Genomic DNA, 20,959 nt, shown 5'->3' with positions numbered 1-20,959 from the left:
AAATAGGGAAATATTTTGTGAAGTCTTGTTTCAAGAGCAAGATCAAAAAATTAAGCACACAAAAATGTTCAGAAGAACAGGGCAATTTACCCAGTATCACCCTGTCAGATCATTCTAACGTGCTTTAGTTTCTCTTGAATTGTACTAATTTAGAAATGTTGTTAGGCATATTTGTGAATATTACCACATTAAGTACAGATACAGCACAGAAACAGGCCCTTTGGCCCATCAAGACCATGTCGACCATAAACCACCCATTTACATAAATCCTACGTTAATTCCATTTTTATTCTTGCCACATTCTCATCACCTCTTACCAAACTGCATGTCTTTGGGATGTGGGAGAAACTGGAGAACATGGAGAAAACCTACTTGGTAACAGAGTGAAAGTGCAAGCTCCGCAAAGACAGCACCCGAAGTCAGGATCGCAAGGCAGTGGCCCTACCAGCTGTGCCACGATGCAGAGAATCAGTGTGCTTAATGCATGGCACCATAAAATACAGGGAATAAAGACGCACAACCAAATTCTTTCCTATATGTTGTTCTTAACCACACTTACCTGTCAAAAACAATAAGGTGACAGAGAACAATGTAACTACTTCATATGTTCTTAAAAGATATGTCAAAATGGAAGAGAAATTCAAACCAGGCTACTATGATCTTCAGAGTTAAGAAACATCACCCTCCATCCTGATTATGCAGGTTCCTCAAAGGCTCAGAAGCTAAATGTATAAAACTGACATGATCCTGAACTCTTGCACCCTGAAAGCCTCTAAAGGACATTATTATCCCACTTCTAACTAGTATAGGTCGTTGCTAGTATGCTTCTGGATGAGGTTAAGCTCAGCCAACATTTCCACAACACTGCTACACAACATCTCAGTGGGAGTGTGTGCAATTTTCAGAAGATTCCATTTACATGCATTATGAAAATTATCAATACACGCTGCAACATTGTTCTGCCTAATAACTATTTGCTTAAGAAAACAGCACACCCTTAAAGGTCTCCTAGTTGGTGCAGAGTATCACAATGACAATATCCATTGCAGCAAAGTTGCTGCAATGTTTATTTATATCAATCACTAATTGGGAAGAGCATTGCGCTTTCCTTTTTATAAACATAGTGTAAAATTCAATAGGTCTCGAAGGAGGCAAAAATAGAACCTCTTTTGTCCAAAAACATACAATATACAAAAGCAGTCAGTAAGTTAATTATTCTTGTATTCCCTGTCTGATAATTGTTCATTTTAAGAAGTATACAGATAAATGACCTATATGGTGAATTGGAATGGGTTTAGAACCTTAAATTGGATTTTAATTCCTGTTGCAAAACTATGTACTTTCTACTTAGGTACAATCTCATTTACTTCCAAGCCTGTTGAAGCTTTATCTGCCCTGTATGGGCCAATTACCCATTCAAGAAACACAAACCTTGAATGTTCTTTTCTTTCTGATGTTGAGCCAGCAAAGGCCAAAAGTAATGGGGTCTAACAGGTAAACCTTCCTCCTGCATGATCTTCATGAGCTCAACAGACATTCCTAGAAATATAAAAGGAAACTATTTAATTATCATAAATTTTATCATATACCCAAATAAAAATACCATCTTTTCAAAATATCTGGTACAATTAAGCTGCATGTACTATTATTTTTGTCAATTACAACTTGTGGACAATTTTCTATTTATTGATTCCAATTTTACTTTCAAGAAAATGAGTGATGCTAATTTATGCTCAATTTAATTTTGATCAAAGCTGGTTACCCATTCTTTGCTAATTCTGATGTAATACGGAGAAAGAAATTCTTTGAACAAGGGATGACCACAAACAAAACATTTCCTTCTCCCCATCCCATGAATTTAGTGTAAGGAGAAATGAATTATTACTACATGCATCTCCACAATTACACGACATTGAATCTCCAAGTCCAAGTTTAAAATGGGCTCAGAAGATTAATAACCTGGGTTCTATTGTGCAGATGATTATTCCTTAGATATGTCAAATGCAATGCTGGACTCCATGGGGATAACTGAAGTAGCAACATTTCAGGACCTACTACAAGTTATTCAATGTTGAAATTTTCGTCAGTTGATCCAAACCTCTGAACATGAATGTGATGATTATTATTCCACTATAGCATTAGAATTAGTTGTTATGATTATGGCTTTGGGCAAGACTTCAGTAACAGCATCCTAAATAACTCCTTCACTTGGCCTAGCATAATAAAAGGTGTTTTGGGTTGTTAATAAACAATGCAGAAAAAAACCTGCCCCTACATGTTCCAGGTAAGCATATTCTGAACTTCAATATCAAAGACAAATGAAATTCATTCCAATTCAGGGTTAGCATTTGAAACTATCCTGCATTATGTGAAAAGGCTGTGTTAGAATTGCCATGATTAAAGTTACCAAAACTTGAAGCTCTATATACTATTACCAGCTTTCTTGGCATCCAGAGCGCAATAAAGAGCAAACTGAAAGGGAGCTGAATGCAGGTTGGCCTCCTTTAGTCCCTTACAGAACTGCTGCATCTTGTCCAATGGCTGGAACATAAAGGGAAAATGTAGAAATCAATATCTTCCCAAAGGAAATTATCCAATAAATAGAAGTGGTTTTGTTACAAGGAATGCAGTAAGCACACTAATAAACAGGTAAATTATTTTATGTTTTACATGTTCACTTTCTGATAATTCAATCTGCATTTGTAGAGTCAGAGCACAGAAACAGGCCCTTCAGCCCAACTCATCCATGCCGACCAAGATGAATATCTCAGCTGGTCTCATTTGCCTATGTGTGGCCTATATCCCTCTGGGCCTTTCTTATCCATGTACCAGCCCAAATGTCTTTTAAACATTGTCATTGTACCCGCCTCTACAGCTTCCTTTGGCGACTTGCTCCATGTACCATCCACCCTCTGCCTGAAAAAGTTACTCATTAGGTCCCTTTTAAATCTTTCTCCTCCCACCTTAAATCTATGCCCTCTAGTTTTAGACTCCCCTATCCTGGGGAAAAAAAACAGACCACCCACTTTATCAATGCACCTCATGATGGTTACCCTTCAACCTCCTATGCTCCAGGGAAAAAAATCCCAGCCTATCCTTATAACTCAAGCCCTCCAGTCCCAATAACATCCTCATGAATCTTTTCTTCACCCTTTCCAACATAATGACATCCTTCCTAGAGCAAGGCGACCAGAACTGCACACAATACTCCAATCATGATCTTACTATTGACTTCTACAGTTGTAACACTATGTCCCAACTCCTGTACTCAATGCCCTGACTGATGAAGGCAAGCATGCTAAATGCCTTTACCACCCTGTCTACTTGTGTTGCCACTTTCATTGAACCATGTACCTGTACCTCCAATCTGAATAACAATCCTCCACCCTCTGACTCCTTCCATTAAGTCATTTTTGTATCCAATTGGCTAGCTCACCCTGGATCCCATGTGACCTAATCTTCAGATGAGCCTGCCAATGCAGGATCTTGTCAAAAGCCTTGCTAAAGTCCATGTAGACAACATCTACTGCCATGCTCTCATCAATTCTCTTGGTCACCTCTTCAAGAAACTCAATCAAATTTGAGAGACACAATTTACCATACACAAAACCATGCTGACTATTCCTAATCAGTCCTTGCCTTTCCAAATGCTGGTAGATGTCCCTCTGGATCCCCTCCAGTAACTTCCCCACAACTGATGCTTGGCGGAGCAGACTCGATGTGCCAAATGGCCTAATTCTGCTCCTATGGTCTTATGGTCACACAGGCCTGTAGTTCCCTGGTTTGTCCTTGCAGTCCTTCTTAAATAAAGGGACAACATTACCTGCCCTTCAGTCTTCTGGTACCTCACCCGTGGCTAAAGATGATGCAAATATCTCTTACCGGGCCTCTGCAATTTCTTCCCCAGCTTCACACAATTTCCAAGGATACACTTGATCAGGCCAAGGGGATTTATCAACCTTAAGACTGCCAGCACCACCTCTTTTGTAAGGTGGATATGTTCTAATACACCATAATTCATTTCCCTTAATTCCTTAGCCTCCTTGACCTTCTCCATGGCAAATATAAAAGAAAAATATTTTAACACCTCACCCATCTCCTGTAGCTCTGCACATAAATGACCACATTGATCCTTAATGGTACTTATTCTCTTAGTTATTCTTAATATACTTGTAGAATCTCATGGGATTCTCCTTTACCTTATTTGCCAAAGTTATCTCATGTCCTCTTCTGCTCTCCTGATTCCCCTCGTGTACTCCTATATCTCAAGGGATTCATTTGATCCCAGCTACCTATACTGGACATATACAGTACCTCTTTCCTTTTTCCTGACCAGTGCCTCAATATATCTTGTCATCCAGGGTTCCCTAATCATGCCAGCCTTACCCTTCACTCTAGAAGGAACCTGCTGGCTCTTAAGATATCTTTATTAGTCACATGTACATCAAAACACATAGTGAAATGCATCTTTTGCGTAGTGTTCTGGGGGCAGCCCACAAGTGTCGCCACGCTTCAGGCACCAACACAGCATACCCAAAACTTCCTAACCCGTACATCTTTGGAATGTGGGAGGAAATCGGAGCACCTGAAGGAAACCTACACAGACATGGGGAGAACATACAAACTCCTTACAGACAGTGGCTGGAATTGAACCTGGGTCACTGGTGCTGTAAAGCGTTACTCTAACCGCTACACTACCGTGCCTGCCCACACTTATCTCACTTTTAAGAGCAGCCCATTTGCCAGACATCCCTTTATCTGCAAACAGCCTCTCTCAATCAACCTTTGCAAATTCCTGTCTTATGCCTTCAAAATTTGCCTTGCCCCAACTTAGGACTTTAATTTGTGGACCAGTCTTATCTTTCTCCAAAGCTATAATAAAACTAATAGACTGATGGTCATTGGTCCCAAAATGGTCCCCCACTGACACTTCAATCATTTGCTCTGCCTCATTTCCCAATAGGAGGTCCAGTGTTCCCCCACTCCCCTCATAGGGCCATCTACATATAGTTTGAGAAAACTTTCCTGGACACATTTAACAAATTCCGATCCATCCAAGCCCTTTGCACTTTGGCAGGCCCAGTCAATATGAGGGAAGTTGAAATCAACTATTACAACCAAATTATTCTTACAGCTATCTGTGGTCTCCTTACATATTTGCTCCTCTAATTTCCACGGACTATCAGGAGGTCCATAATACAATCCCATCAAAGTGATCATCATGTTGTCAGGGATATATCAAGACTTTAAATAAAAGCAAATGTATAAAAGAAATAACCACTGAAATTTCCAGTGGTTAGGAGTGGTTAAAGGTTTGTTTATAAAGCAACATTTTATGGAGGCTTTTAAAGTTGAGGACAGAGATACCAAGTGAATGTGTTTCAGTAAAAACATTCAAAAGATATGGTTGAGAGAGCTCCAAAATATTGTATTTTTTGGTTCAAGTCAACCAGAATAGACAGCCAAGGAATTAATGGACAAAATCTCAATGCCCATGTTTATGGTAAACTTAGTTGGTTTTCGGTTACCTCAGTGTTCAAAATGAAGAGTTTTTAAATTGAAATCTGCACGCCCAATTCAAGACAAATAGAATTGCTTCAAGAATCAAGTATGTCATGAACAAATTAAGTTGCATGTTATCAGCATGTAACTGGAACGTCACAACATCAATGAATATCATGGAGGAGCAAAATGTAAACAAGGGATAGGAATGAAGAATTAAACCTTAGGTACTAGAGAGGGTGCAGAAAAAATTCACAAGTATCGCTGGGACAAAAGGGCTTGATTTACACAAGGAGAGATTGGATCATCTGGGGCAACTTTCCCTGGAGCGTAGGAGGCTGAGGGGTGACCTTACAGAGGTACATAAAATCATGAGGGGCATAGGTAGGGCAGATAGTCAGTCTTTTGCCCAAGGTAGAGGCGTCTAAAGCTAGAGGGTACAGGTTTAAAGAGAGAGGGGAAAGATTTAAAAGGCATCTGAGGGGCAAGCTTTTCCACACAAGAGTGTGGTGGATATATGGAACAAGCTTCCAAAGGAAGTGATAGAGATAGGTACAGTTATAATGTTTAAAAGACACTTGGCCAGGAACATGGATAGGAAAGGTTAAGAGCACCCATGTTCAAAATATGTTTGAGACAATACCAAAAATACTAAGACAATGGAAACATCAGTAAATTATTAACTTACCTTATCTAGATTGACACAGTGGCGGATGAAGAAGTTACCAAAATCTAAGGAGTCCCCATTTTGGTTCTCGGACTGAAAAGTGGGAAAGGTTTTCAACACCTGGAAAGCTGTTTCTTCCAAACCCTGTGTAATCAGGCTCAAGCACAAGTTCATTGCATCTGTAACAATGAAGTCAGAAAAATAAGTTAAAGAAGCCTAAGACAGAGAGAATTCTCTACAGGGGAATCAAGTTTCTGGATATTAGGCAGGAAAATCCAGAGACATCAACCATGATCTTACTGAAAGAAGCAGGTTCGGGGGCTGTATGAATGTCTACAGGCTCCTATGAAAATCTACCAACTTTTTATACTGGAAACCTGAGATAAACACAGAAAATCTCCACCTACGTTTCCTAATTGTCCACAGTTGTAATTTTGAAGTATATGATTGCCCTATAACACATATCCCTCATTGAATATTTAACCATCAGCTTAAAGATGAAAATCTTACTAAGTTATTTATGGTGCAAGACCTAATTAATAATTAAAATGTGAAAAGTATCGACATTCTGTAAATCTGCTCAAGAACTGATGAGCTTGCAAGTAAAAAAAATCTCATCCAAAACAGTAAACCTTTTATTCTCCACAGTAAAACTGATAATTGGTCATCCAACTATTCCAAAATCCTGATGGTTTGGCATTTGCCTCACCAAGTGACGTCTGCTGAGCTTGCTTTCAACTCAGTGGGACCTCAGTTACTGCAACTGTTTCACTGGAGAATTTATCATACCAAGTAACATCTTAAAAAAATGCAACTTAAAAGTGTGCTGGAGTATTAATACGAATAACATCCACTAGTGTGGAAAATCTGCCAATCCAGCACCAGCAAGCCTTGAGTATGCCGCATTATTCGAGTTTTACTGTACCTCCATTCAATCACAAAATCTTGTTTTATATTTTCCTGTCTTTTTGTAATGTTTCCTCCATTTAACTTCAAAGATTTTCTCTTACTGTGGCCCAAAAAAGCACAAGCAATCTTCTTCTACAAGCTGCTAGGAATGTAGACATTGTACCCTTTCAAGAAGGGAGGCCACTTACTCTTTCGATCCTATAAGCTTTTGAATTGAAACTAGCCCTGGAAAAATACTGAATTTTGGGATCGCTCAATCAACGTGATTTCTCAAATGATTTTTAAAATGACAAGTGTGTGTAACTAAAAAATCTAAAATACTTAAAAGTTAAAATTTCTGTTTACTTTTCACATATTTCACACGGGTGGGTGGCATCCTTCCCGTTAAATGGTCATAAGCTAAAAGTGGAAAACCAGAAAAAGAAACGTGTCTGCTGAATTGATTCTTAATTTTAAATGCTATGATTCGATACATCAGGAAAGATTGCATACATAATTTATCTTCTTTTCAGCTTCAGAATAACTAAAAGAATCTGGAATCAGACATTTTGGTAGAATTTGCCCTCAAATGTTACATCATGTATAAAGTATGCTTTTCAAAATCCATACATCTATCCATTATTTTAAGCAACACATAGTTACCTCTGGTCATTCTACATGAATTTAGAAGTTGTCTTCAAATCCATTATACCAAATAGTATTACCAAAATGCAAAAAAAGTTCTTCCCTTGTATCGTAAATTATAAATGCAGTCACATAACTCTTCTTTTGAATGCTGACCAACTTCTGTGCATTTTAACCTTCTACAGTTTTTCTTGGCATTTCTCTGTAAATATTTGGAATAACTTGGCAAAATACATTTCCTCTCAGTACTAAACTTGCAAAAAGCCACCGATTTACCAAAGAAGTCTTAAATGCAAGGGTATTTAGTTCAACATTTACATTTAGACATCACCCCACCAGATGAATTTTACTAGACTCTGCAGGGTTCTTGCAGGAAAAATGGCAAGATTAAAAAAAAAGAAAATAACCAGGATTAATTGGCATTTCTAATCAACAGAAAGAAAATATGCTTCCACTTTTAAATTTAAAAATGAACATATTAACATTCATTATCAAATTACCAATATTTTATACCAAGATCTAAGGAATTACAACTGAACATCACAAATATGCAATCTAGCATGGAACTTGCCTGGTACATATCCCCTGTCATGTCTCATCCGTTCCACAATATCCTGAACATATTGTGGATAGCCAGACTTGGCCAGGCTGAAGATAATTTGCATCAAGTCTCTGTCCATCAGGCTGGCATCTGTCTTTTCAACTTTTTCCAGTGTCTATCAACAAGGGATATATTAAACACATACAAATAGGCTTTAGATTCAAATCACACAAATATCTTAAGGCAGTGCTAAAAGAGATTTCTGTCCCTTCAACACCTTTTAATCTCTTTTCCCACAATTTTTCATAATCAGCTTTTTATGTAAATCTACCAATTACTGATCAGGTACCTACAAAGTACAGCATCTGTGAAGCTAAAATCAGACAAGAAAATAATTCTAGAGAAAGATAAAGTTATCATTTGCAGCTTAAACAGATTGCACCATGAATATTAGGGAAATTTTAGAAACAGCCAATTGTTTAAAAACAGAAGCACTGCATTTGCAAATTTGAGCCTTTTACTTCCTCCCATAAGTTCTTCATTAATCTTCTTTACAGTACACTAGAAGGCAACAGATTAGTATTGCGCACTCAAGTGAGAAAAAAAAGTATATTGCTATTAGCATAAGCATCTTGCATTAAGTACAATACAAATTGTGTACCATTTTCACAAACCAACTAGCATTATTCATTTTTATCAAAATATGCACAAATATTATATTCTCCACACTAATTTACTCATTGATTCAAGGATATCCTTGTCTTCAAGGAGAAGTATACCACTTGATTATACAGAAAACAATTCTAGTACTCTGTCCTACATCATTGAAAAACAAAAGGGCTTTAATGTCAGAATGCCTGAAATGAAGGCAAATTCTTAAAGGATATATGGTATATGCTTTGTGGCTCCAATTAGGTGTTTCATTAATGGCCTTCTTGAAATGAGCATTAATTGACATTCTGATTTCTCAGCCATCTGCTCCTTTACTTTAAATACTATAAATCGTATTTTGTATTATTGCAATTAAGTTTTACTTAAGTCAACAACTGCTGCTTATTTTGTACCTGTTTCAGATTTTCAACATCTCCCTTTTCAGCATATGCATTCAGTAAGGCAACATAAGTATCTGGGCCAGGCTCAATCCCTGCTCCTCTCATCACATTTAGAATGCCTTCTGCACTTTCCATGTCACTGAAATAGAAGTTTATAAATTAAAACAAATTCATATAGGTGGAAAACAAACCACTCCACCAAGTGCATCAGTTGATTCTTATAGCAGTTGTCCTATTCAGTTTAGATTCAGCGATGGAAACATCAAATGGCCAAAAATGAGTTCAATCAGAAATGTTCTCATGAACCATCAGTGCAATAGCCACAAAATAAGCAAAAGAAAAAGTCTGTTTTATCTCGTACTCTATCACATCTCGCATAAATATGTTGAAGTGCTCCAAATACTCAAAAAGTTTCTGAACTGCTTTTACGTGGCTCAATGTTACCCAATGGGCACAAGATCCAGCTTTTCGGAGATTAATCAACTATAATTGTTTTACTCTGATTGGGAGGGGAAGTACAGTGAACAAAAGAAAAATGATATCAACATTGGACACTCAACATCCAAATGATTTACTACAACATGTCAATCATCATAATTAATGTAACAACACACAACGCCCTCATCACCAAAATGGGAACATCAGCTCAAATTTTCAGCTTACACTCTGAAATACAGTTTGAACTTTCAACTTTCTGTTTCAAAAGCAAGAATGCTACCAACCAAAAAAAAGAGAATGAAGACTTCACAAAACATGAACAAGTACAAAGGCATTGTTATACCAACGAATTACTTCAGTATGACTTTGACAAAAAGATATTATAACATAGTAAAATACTCCAATTGATCAAAGCCCCACATATATGTTAACAGGCCCAGGTCTTGCAATTCTGCAATCATAAACAGTGACGGATAATTCAACTATTAAACAGAAACTCCAAGAACATGCCTCCGGGTGCTCCAGTTTCCTCCCACATTCCAAAAAGACGTACGGATTAGGAAGTTGTAGGCAAGCTATGTTGGTGCCAGAAGCGTGGCAACACTTGTGGGCTGCACCCAGAACACTCTACGCAAAAGATGTATTTCACTGTTTTTCGATGTATATGTGACTAATAAAGATATCTTAGTTTCCTAGAATCTCTACTATCACTGTAGCCAGTCAGCTAATTTAATTCATTTCACCTGTTACCAAGAAAAAGTTGAATAGACTGGATAAAAAAAGCATTCCAGTTATTGCACTTTAAACTAATGCTTTAGAACTAGCTATGCTTCTAGACAAGCTGTTCCAGTACAGTTACATCATCAGCTTCCACCCAATAAAGTGGAAAATTGCTTATATGTCTGTACAAGGGTAAATTCAATCTAGCCAATTAACAAGGACTATTCTGCTTCAAATTTCATTGTCGACCAATCTAAACATGGACAAAAGAGGTTAAGATGAGAGGGACTGTGCTTGATATTAAGGTGATATTTGACCGACTATGATAACTAGTAACTGTGATGATATTTAAATGGAAATCCACTGGCTGGAGTCATGTTATTTCCAAAGAAAGATGATTGTATTTGTTGGCAACAATCACATCTGCAGTAGGACTCCATTGCACGAGTCCCTCAGGCAGAATCCCAATAACATTAGCTCCTCATTAACATCCTGTCTTAAGATCAGAAGCAGAGATATTTCCTGATGTCTGCATAGCACTCAGTTCAATTCACAGCTCCTCAGATAATGACCTTAAACATTCACTCCAATCACATAAATACTAGAGCAATAAGAACATGGTGATGTCCATGTACCCTGCAACGAGCAACTCACCACTTCACTCCCCAAACTCTTTCCACTCTATACAAATCACGTCAAGAATGTGATACGACTTTGACATTGTACCTTAATTATTCACTTCATGCACAACTGGTGCAGTGGGACTCCAGCATGCATCACCAACAAGAAGATTTCAAGTACAGTACCTCTCAAAACTGAACACTTTACAACTTGGAAAAACAACAGCATCATCTACACGTCTCCAAGACACAAATCATCTTGATTTCAAAATATGGCAATTCCTTAATTATCACTAGGTAAAAACGTCTATGGAACATAACTGTGGAAGCATCTTCAACAAACATCTTCACTCAGTGGTTCAAGACAACTTAAATGCCTTGATGACAGCACATACAAATAAAAATGACTTCTTGCAATTCACTTTTCAACACACAGGTAGCATGGCAAGGCAAAGGATTTATTGCAATTGCAAACTGCCCTTGAGAAAGTGGTGTTGAGCCTACTTCTTGAACCACTGCAGCTCTTCTGGTGAAGGTAATCCTACAATGCTGTTGGATAAGGAGCACCAGGATCTAGACTGAACAGCAATGAACAGTTATACATTTCCAAGTCTTTTAACTTGCACAGGAAACTGCATACTCTCATGTGCCTTCTTTCCTTGTACCATGGTGGTGGACGTTGCAAGTTTAGAAGGCGACGTCTGAACCAGTGAGCAAGCTATTGGAGAGTAAATGTTGCTTGGTAGCATAGTAGACATTACTTTCTATCACCCTGTCGATTGGATTTGATCTGCTTTTTGTGCACGACACATCTAGGTAATTTTCCACAGTGTTGTGTTGATGCCACTTTTGTAACTGTACTGAAACAATTTGGACCTACTAGCTCCATTAGTTCTGGAGTGCAAGTTGTTAATAATAAAGCTAGAATGCCAACCACTCTCGTTGCCTTGGCAGTATCCAGTGCTCTAAGTGATTTCCTCAAATCACGCAAATCAAATCGGCTGAAATGAGGTCAAGCGATGGTGGGCAGCTCAGGACATTGATGTTTACTTCAGAACATAAGAAAAAGCAGGTATAGGCCATTCAGCCCCTTGTGCCTGCTCCAGTTTTCTTAATGATCATGATTGATCTTTTACATTAGTGTTACTTTTCCACACTACCCCTCTGTCCCTTAATTCCTTTGATATCTAAAAGACCTATCAATCCCCAACTTGAATATAGTCAGCAACTGAACCACTTGGGTACTAGATTCCAATGATTCAATACCCTCTGGATAAAGAAGTTTCTCATGTTTTCTGTTCTGACTGATCCACCCTTGATTTTGAGACCTTGATCCCTGGTTCTAGGCACCCCAGGCAGAGTAAACATTTACCGTCAGACCCTGTACAAATTTTGTACATTGAATAGTATTACCTCATTCTTCTAAACTACAAGTGCAGTCCTTTCATTATACAATGAACAAACCATTCCAACAATCCAGTTGGAGAACCTTTGCTCCATTCTGTTCTTAAGTATATTCTTCCTTAGGTAGGAAGATCGCCTATAACAATTACATGATATTCCAGACATGGTGTGACTGGTAACCCAATATAATCGTAGTATGATACCTCTGCTCAAGTTCCTTGCATGAAGGCGAACATACCTTTTGCCATCCTCATTACTTCCTGAACTTGCACATTAGCTTTGAGTAATTTTTTTTTAAACAAGGACACATAAGTCCCTCAGAATAACAACACCTTTAAACTTCTCACTACTTAAAAACTACTTTGCCTTTTTTTATTTTTTCCACCAAAATGGATGACCTCCCATTTTATTCCATAATATTCCAAATGTCTGCCCATTCACTTAACCTGTCTGCATCCTCCTCACAGCTCACACTGTCACTCGGCAAATTAGAGTATATTATACTCGATGCTCTCATCCCAAGCATTGATACAGATTCTGAACTTGGGGCCAGAGCATCGATCTCTATGGAACCCCACATCACAGTCTCTCAACCCAAAAGTTACCCATTTATTCCTATTCTGTATTTCCTGTCTGTTAACCAATCCTTAATACCACATCGGCATATCATCCTCCAATACCTTGCTCTATAACTTTGTTTAATCTCTTGTGCTGTACTTAAAGATGATAATGCAAAGGAGAAGAAACATTGCTAGAGATATACTACGTGCATCTGGCAAGCTCAAGGCAGAACTACACAATGAAGCGAAACAATACAAGAACTCCAGAAGAATGACACAGTGAAAAGTTGTAACAAGCTTCAAGAACAAGAGGGCAAATGCCATATCCACAGGTACGCTTGTGTTGTTCAAGATTTTTGTCTCAATCACTCTAGTAGGGTGGCAGCCATTCGAGGATTCAAACAGAATTTTTCGTAGAGGACAACCATAGATGTGTCACAACACAACTGATGGTCATTGAATGGAAGAGAACAGTTCAAAATCAGGAGGAAATTGGATAGTGAAAGCTGTGACGGTACCTGATAGTTGAAATCTCCAGTTATTGGAGGGTGCAATTGTAGCAGGACAAATATTCCATTAAAAAAAGGCTTGTTTTTTCTGATTCTGATTTATCAGATTCTGATAACTGGGGCAAAGCCACGAAATCCAGCTCATCCCAATTCCCATGGTAGATGGCTATGGGTCATTGAACACCTGCAGTCTACATGGCCTTCCTGACCACTTATGAGGGTGGTTAAGCAAAGACACATAGCTATCTGAACAGAGTCACATGCAGGTCAGGTAAGGACAGCAACATATCAGCTTGGCTTTGTCGTCAATTCAAAGGCTTTGACACTAGCTTACTTTGCCAAGATTTCTTACACTAAATTCCAATTCTCAAAGAGCCATGGTACACCTTGAAATCAAGCTCTCTGGATTATTAGTCTCGTAACTACTGTATCACCAGGCTCACATCTTAAAACAGGAAAAAGGTGACAAAATATACACACAGTTACAAGATTTTAAAACAATAATATTGATTTAATACTTTTTAAAGCAATATATATTGCAAGTCTTAATTGCTCTATTTTACCTACCCAGCCCGTGCATGCCCTGTCACCAGGGAATTGAACACCACCTCAGTAATCGGCAGATCCTTGTCTTTCATGAAACCAAGAATCTTACTAAAAGAGAATGAATTGATATATATTAATATCACATCTCCATATTTACATAAATGCAAATAAATTACTTCAGGCAAACAGTTTAAATTTCTTTCCTATCAACTAATTTTCTCTTTATATATGCTACTTCTGCAATTACTGTTCTAGTGTCCTATATAACAGTTAAATTCAAAAAATAATAAACCATTCAATAGATAGAATAAGGTTACTTTTTTCAAATTAGCAATGTTGAAAGCAATGGAACGTGTCATCCAATATCACATCCACCTATCCCTTAGCAAAATCTTCAGCCACAGTATGGAGGAAAATGGATAGTTGATGATCCTGATCAGATGAAGAGTCTCAACCTGAAACGCTGACTGTCCATTTTCCATCCATAGATGCTGCCTGATCTGCTAAGTTCTTTCAGCATCTTGTGTGTTGCTGATGGGTTCGGCATGATAACCTGCTGCACACTCCACACTACTCAGCATTCAATGCTGGGTGGAGAGAGGTTCACGCAACAAGCTTTCTTACATGATGACAACACTTCATTTGTTCCACAGGTGATTGACGTATAAACCCTTGGTGGTGTTTCTCGGCTGTATTCTCTTTTGGGATGTGGAATGACCTCTTACCTGGTGACCTCACCCCAAAAGATGATTTGGCTCAAAACATCCACAGGGTTTCTAAATCAATCATCTGAAAGAAAGTGCAAACGCAAAATGTTTTGAAGTTTTAAAAAATATTTTAGAAAAAATTGTGCCAGCTCTGCCTTCATTTAATGGATTGCCCAAAATTGCTCTGCCTTGCTGGTTGGTATTTTGAGCAAAAATTACATGGGTATCATTCAATAAATTCAGTTCACCGCAATATCACCCCTTGGGGTCCCAAACAGAGCCAGAGACCCAAGGCAAGGGCAGGATCTCACTCCAGCACAGGGCTTTCCCCATTCAACTCCACCAAAAGATCTCAGCTGAGCAAATCATGAGATCATAGGTTTACCCATCAACTTAAAGGCTTGGAGATTTCACCTCCACAGCGAAGGATTGGCTTCAGTGGCAGACAGGCAGGCAGAAGGTATTGACTCAGCAATCCCCATCCTGGCAGTAACACAAGTAACTGCTGGTCAGCAGGTGAGATGATATGATCCAATGTATTCAAGATACTTCAATAGCACAGTTACACTTAAATCTGAAAGCATGTCCATAATACGTTCTAGTTCATCGTAAATTTTCAAAATAGCTTCCCCTTGTTCACTTCAAATCACTACCACGTACCTACCTTCCTGCTTGAATGGTAGGGTTATTAAATGAGTGACTTGGTGAACAGTCACTCTTACCACAGCCCTGTAATTACCTATTAACAATAAATAATGCACCATGTGCCAAGTCACACGAGAAGTTTCTTTTTTCCTCTGGCTCCCCAATTTGCCTGACAAAATGCAATGCTTGTTTTACAAAGTCAAATTAGTAATCCACGAAGAACCAATAAAGTTCCAGTGTTTTCAATATGCACCACCTGATTGGAAATTAAATGTTAAACATTTGAGATGCCAAGTAACATTAAAAACACCAGCACTGTAAGGGCAACAACAAAATCAGTTTTAAAGTAGTTTGCACTGCTAACAACAAAAACTGTGACCCGACAGTTCAGTCATGGGGACATAAAAGGTCCCACAACACTGTTCAAAGCACAGCTTATGATTTCTCCCCTTTGCTTGGCACAATATAAATAACTGAATGAATATAGAAAAATATTAACTTGTCATTACTTCCATCATTGCTGTGTTTAAGTTGCTATACAATTATGCTTCAAATCACTGATTCTGCTTTGGGACAACCATAAGTCTTCAAAGAAACTAAATTAATACATATTCTTTTACTTTAATAAAAAATGGCCACAAAAGTATTAGTGCAGATCTAAGTATCGATTTGAATGTCAATATAAAGACAATCACATTTTTACAAGCGTCGTAGAGCTGTGCAGCACATTAACTGGTCTTTTGGCCCAACTCGTCTATGCCAACTGTGATGCCTATCCACATTAATCCTATTTGACTGCACAAGGCCCACTTCCCTCTATTCCATTCCTATCTGTGTCTCTCCAAATGCCTTTTGAATACTGCAGTTGTATCTGCCTCTACCACTTCCTCTGACAGATTGTTCCATATAATCATCACCCTATGTATGAAAAACCTGCTCAACTGATCACCTTTAAATTTCTCACCTCTCACCTTAAACCCATGCCTTCTAGTTTTAGACTCCCCCACCCTCAAAAAGACTCTGATTATCTACCCTATCTATGCCCTTTATGACTTCATAACCTCCAAGGTCACCCCCTCAGTCTCCTACATTCCAGTGAGAATAAACCTCAGCCTATCCTCTCTCTCCTTATAAGTAAAGCCCTCCATTCCATTCCAATATCTTGGTGAATCTCTTCTGCACTCTTTCTAATGTTACCACATTCTTCCTGTAGCTCGGCAACCAGAAGTGTACACAATACTCCCAATACTGTGGCCTGACCAATATTTTGTACAGCTGTAACATGACATCTCAACCCTTGATGTTGACAATCAATGCCTCGGCCCGAATGCCTTCTTCACTACCCCATCCGCCTGTGTTGCCATTTTTAGGGAGCTGTGAACTTGTACCCCAACGTTCCTCTGTACGCCAACACTGCTGAGGTCTCTGTTGTTTACTGTACGTGTCCTGTTAGTATCTGACATCATAAAATGTATTAACTAATTTTTTAAAAAGATGTTAAATCCCAGAATTCCTAACCATCTACCTTTAGCCAGAAAGACAACACTCATTGGTCTAACTTTGATCATTTGCCTTGAGTCTATTCTTACATGTTGAGTTTGAACATGACAACCCAGTGTCAAAAATACACTGGAACTCATTTTGATATGGGGCTTAGAGATCAAAAATGCAAAGTGTTGGAATTTCACCTCCAAAACTTCATTTCAAAGGATAAAAACCTTGCCATCACTGATGAAAGATGTACGTAGCAGAAGAGTTAAAACATTGTATAATTCAAGACTTTCTTAGCATTTGCAACAACTTGAACCCGAGCTATGCTCCAGATGACTTTGCATGAAGAGCACGTATTGTTATTTCCCAACATTAGACTGTGCTAATCTATTCAAATAAACCCAAAAACACTCAGCATACATGATAAAGGTATTACTTGTGATTAGGAAAAATTGCTTTGAAAGCACAAACAAGCGGCACAAATTCCTATTAAAATATCTCCACCACTGTTATCAGATGAAGCACACAGGAGGCATGCTCAAAGTACTCATATGTCTCTCATGTTCTGCAATATATAGACTTGTCGGAACCAAGTAACAACTGTTGTTTTGTGTCTTGCCTTTTCATTATAAAAATATTGAAACCTTACTCTTAAAACTTTGGTTTATTATGCAAATAAGACAAAACATTTTTAGCATTCCCCAAGCACACAACTTACAGCACATTAAAAATTGTTTTAAAAAACATACCTTGCACCCTCAATATCTCCATCATTACAATATGCTGTTATCAATCTTTGGAAGGTAACCTGTATTTTGAAGAGAGGAGAGTATATAAAATAAAAAGAATCAATAATTTGCAACAAATACATTCTTTTTTTCCTTTATACATAAAGACTAAGCTAGTTAAAAATATCTGAACATGCAATTTGATCACTAATCTCATTTTGCACTCAAATTGGAAAGTAAAACTGGTTAGACCAGTATTGTGTTCATTTCTGGTCACCTCACTAAAGGAAGGATTGGAAGCTTCAGAGAGGATGCAGAGGAGGTTTACCAGGATGCTGCCTAGATGAGAGAACATGTCGTATGAGGAAAGGTTGGGTGAGCTAGGGCTTTTCTCTTTGGAACAACGCAGGATGAGAGGTGACTTAATAGAGGTGTACAAGATTATGAAGGGCATAGATAGAGTGGACAGCCAGCAACTTTTCCCCAGGGTGGCAACAGCCAATACCAGAGGACATCAGTTTAAGGTCGGGAGGGAAAGTTTAGGGGAGATGTCAGAGGTAGGCTTTTTTTTATATACGGAGAGTGGTGGTTGCCTGAAACACACTGTCGGGGGTGGTGGTAGAGGCTGATACAGTAGGGACATCCAAAAGACTCTTAGATAGGCACAGGGATATAAGAAAAATGGAGGGTTATGGGCTGTGTAGAAGGGTTAGATTGATCAGGGAGTAGGTGTTTATATAGGTCGGCACAACAATGTGGGCCAAAGGTCCCATACTGTACTGTTCTATATTCTAATGTTCCATGTAAATATGAATTAATTACAAAAGTTTGTTAAGCAAATTGATCAATAGCAGTTTATTGTCATATGTACACAAGACACTTTGGGAAAGCTGGGGTTTCAATGGAGTGGTGGAGGTATCCTTTACACGAGAAAAAGGAAAAACACAATAACTCATGTAATATGACACTTAAGTGCATATTTCATGCACTTTTAATATCAATAAATATTACAGCTTTAATCAAAATAGCAATTGCAAAGTTGAAACCATAGTAAACAGGGCAATTAACTCACTCTATTAGGTTGCACATTTGCAGATTCCATTTTTTCCAGAAAATCAGTTGGTGAAAACTTGTGCTCATTTTGAAGGTAGACTTTCAACAGTGCATTGTAATGGCTCACATCATAAGCAGCACCTAAGTATCAAAGACTATTGGTAAGAAAACAGCACACTTTGATCCTTAATTACTGATAATAATTACATCTGCACAGTTTAGCACGTAAAACTTTAATTTTTGGAACACGGTACCAAATTTAGCCCAAAACAATGCATTGAAAATCTTTCACCTTCCAAATGTAAAGGTTTTCCACTTTCCATACTTAAGCTAGCTCAACTCAATTCCCATTGGGCTTACTCTCATATATTAATTCAGTTCTGATCAAAATCTCACTAAAATTGCTTAGTTGGGTAATAAAAAAAAGCTTGTGCTCTTCTGGGATAGATGGGAAGAAGATGTACTGTGATTGCAATGTTTCTGCACTTGACTAATATGATTAAAATAATATTTAGTTCTCCATTTCTCTGCGCTAACATTAATCATCTTAATGATCAAGAATTACAATAAAAATTGAAGGTAATGATTAAGCTCATTATTTCCTCTCTGCTCTAAGTGGTTACTAAGTTTTAAGTTCAACTTGTTATATTCCAAGAGATAGTGTTGTAAATCAATTCATAAATGATCACTGGTGGATTCCTACTCTCAACATTAATTCTGACAATAAAGATGGTTAAATTTACTCTTTATTTTTAAGTCCTGGAAATCTACAGGTTCCAGAGAAAGCAATGACTGCTGTGATCCTATAAACGTGAAGGTTAAAATGCACCACAGTGCAAGCATCTCCCAAGAAATTGTTAGAAACAGCTGAGGATGGTTATTTAGATATGGTTGGCAAACTCGTTTTGACCAGATACACAATTGTTGTTAAAAGCACTCCATTCCTCGTCTTTTATGTTAGGCTTTCCGGTCCCAATTAGGAAAAATATTAACACTGCTAGTTATGAGCTTGTATGACAATTAAGCCAATGGGTTAAATACTGATGACATTAACAGCTTCAGAAATTCTACAATAAATGTGACTGCAATATGTGAAAGCAATTTATTCTCAGAGTTTGAGACGAAACATCCTGTTGGCAGAATAACTCAATAAATTACTCGATTTTTTATTCAATTCAAATCAAGGAAACGACATGGATGGTTACAAAGTATATTTCTGTGGCTTTAGAGCAATACAAATGAATTATATAATCTATCTGCCACCCAGATTTTTCATATTTTTTCAGAAGTGTTTATGAATATAGTAACTTGCCTGGAGCTACTGCCATTTTAGATATAGTCACACAAAAGAAATGGAAGGAATCTTTTAGCTTACATGCCCATACACCGTAAAACAGGATAAATTCACAGCATCAATATTTCACATTTGTGAGATAATGAACAGACTTGTGACAATCGAAAATAGAATTTGTCACAACGATGTTTAGCTGTTGCAAAATAGATTAAATCTGGAAGACTGTGATTTTCACTGGCCAAACTCGAAAACAAAAAAAAATGCACTATGCCTAAAATTTTTATGGCTTGGATTTTGCGTTAAGATTAACAGCGAAGCTAATAGCACTCATCACTATTATGGATCAAAGTGAATAGCAACTTCCTGAGTCCATATAGGTGCAGTTAAATGTAAAAATCTCCAGCCTGCCTTGCTCCTCCACAAATGCATCCCGTGACTGTGATCTCACTGAGAAACTTGGAATTCAAATGGGCTAGTATGGCAGAATTGTGATCAGGAAAGATTAAGCAGAGTGGTTCTGTACTTTGAAGAGTTTAAAATTAAAAGCAATTTAATTGTAGTGTACAACATTTATATAGGGCTTGATGGCACATGATGCAGAGTTGATGTCTCCCCCAGCTAGCATGTCTTGACGCAGGGATGGCAACCTTAAAATAGTTTCCCCCATTCAGGGCAGAGTTGAGAAGAAATTTCTCAGAAAATGGTGAATCTTTGTTTTTTTCTATACCCAAGAGTGTTCTGGAGGTGCAATACATTCAAGACAAATATTGATTTTTTTTTAATATATTAAGCAAATCATGCCATTGATATACTTAAGTGGTGGTGGAGAGAGAGATAGATCAGGCATGAATTTTGTAAATAACAAAGCAGACACAAGGGGCCAGATGCCGACTCCCTATTTCTTCAGGAAATCCATTTAATTGCATGAAGTTGCCATACCTTTTACCCA

At 37.9% G+C, this 20,959-nt stretch overlaps 1 protein-coding gene across 1 annotated transcript in view; it reads right to left on the bottom strand.

Moving 5' to 3' along the window:
* The window catches only part of lrpprc (leucine-rich pentatricopeptide repeat containing), a 120,933-nt gene that overhangs the window by 83,449 nt on the left and 16,525 nt on the right, over nt 1–20,959 (bottom strand). Inside the window, exons 4-11 of the mRNA XM_052012941.1 lie at nt 18,736–18,857; nt 17,685–17,743; nt 14,114–14,200; nt 9,308–9,434; nt 8,274–8,418; nt 6,191–6,348; nt 2,436–2,541; nt 1,432–1,539 (exon numbers count right to left, since the gene is read on the bottom strand). Coding sequence (XP_051868901.1) covers nt 1,432–1,539; nt 2,436–2,541; nt 6,191–6,348; nt 8,274–8,418; nt 9,308–9,434; nt 14,114–14,200; nt 17,685–17,743; nt 18,736–18,857 — 912 coding nt within the window. The remainder of the gene's footprint in view (nt 1–1,431; nt 1,540–2,435; nt 2,542–6,190; nt 6,349–8,273; nt 8,419–9,307; nt 9,435–14,113; nt 14,201–17,684; nt 17,744–18,735; nt 18,858–20,959) is intronic.

Source organism: Pristis pectinata, chromosome 3, assembly GCF_009764475.1.
Source record: "Pristis pectinata isolate sPriPec2 chromosome 3, sPriPec2.1.pri, whole genome shotgun sequence".
Taxonomy (NCBI): Eukaryota; Metazoa; Chordata; class Chondrichthyes; order Rhinopristiformes; family Pristidae; genus Pristis; species Pristis pectinata.
This window is presented reverse-complemented; position numbering and strand designations above follow the sequence as displayed.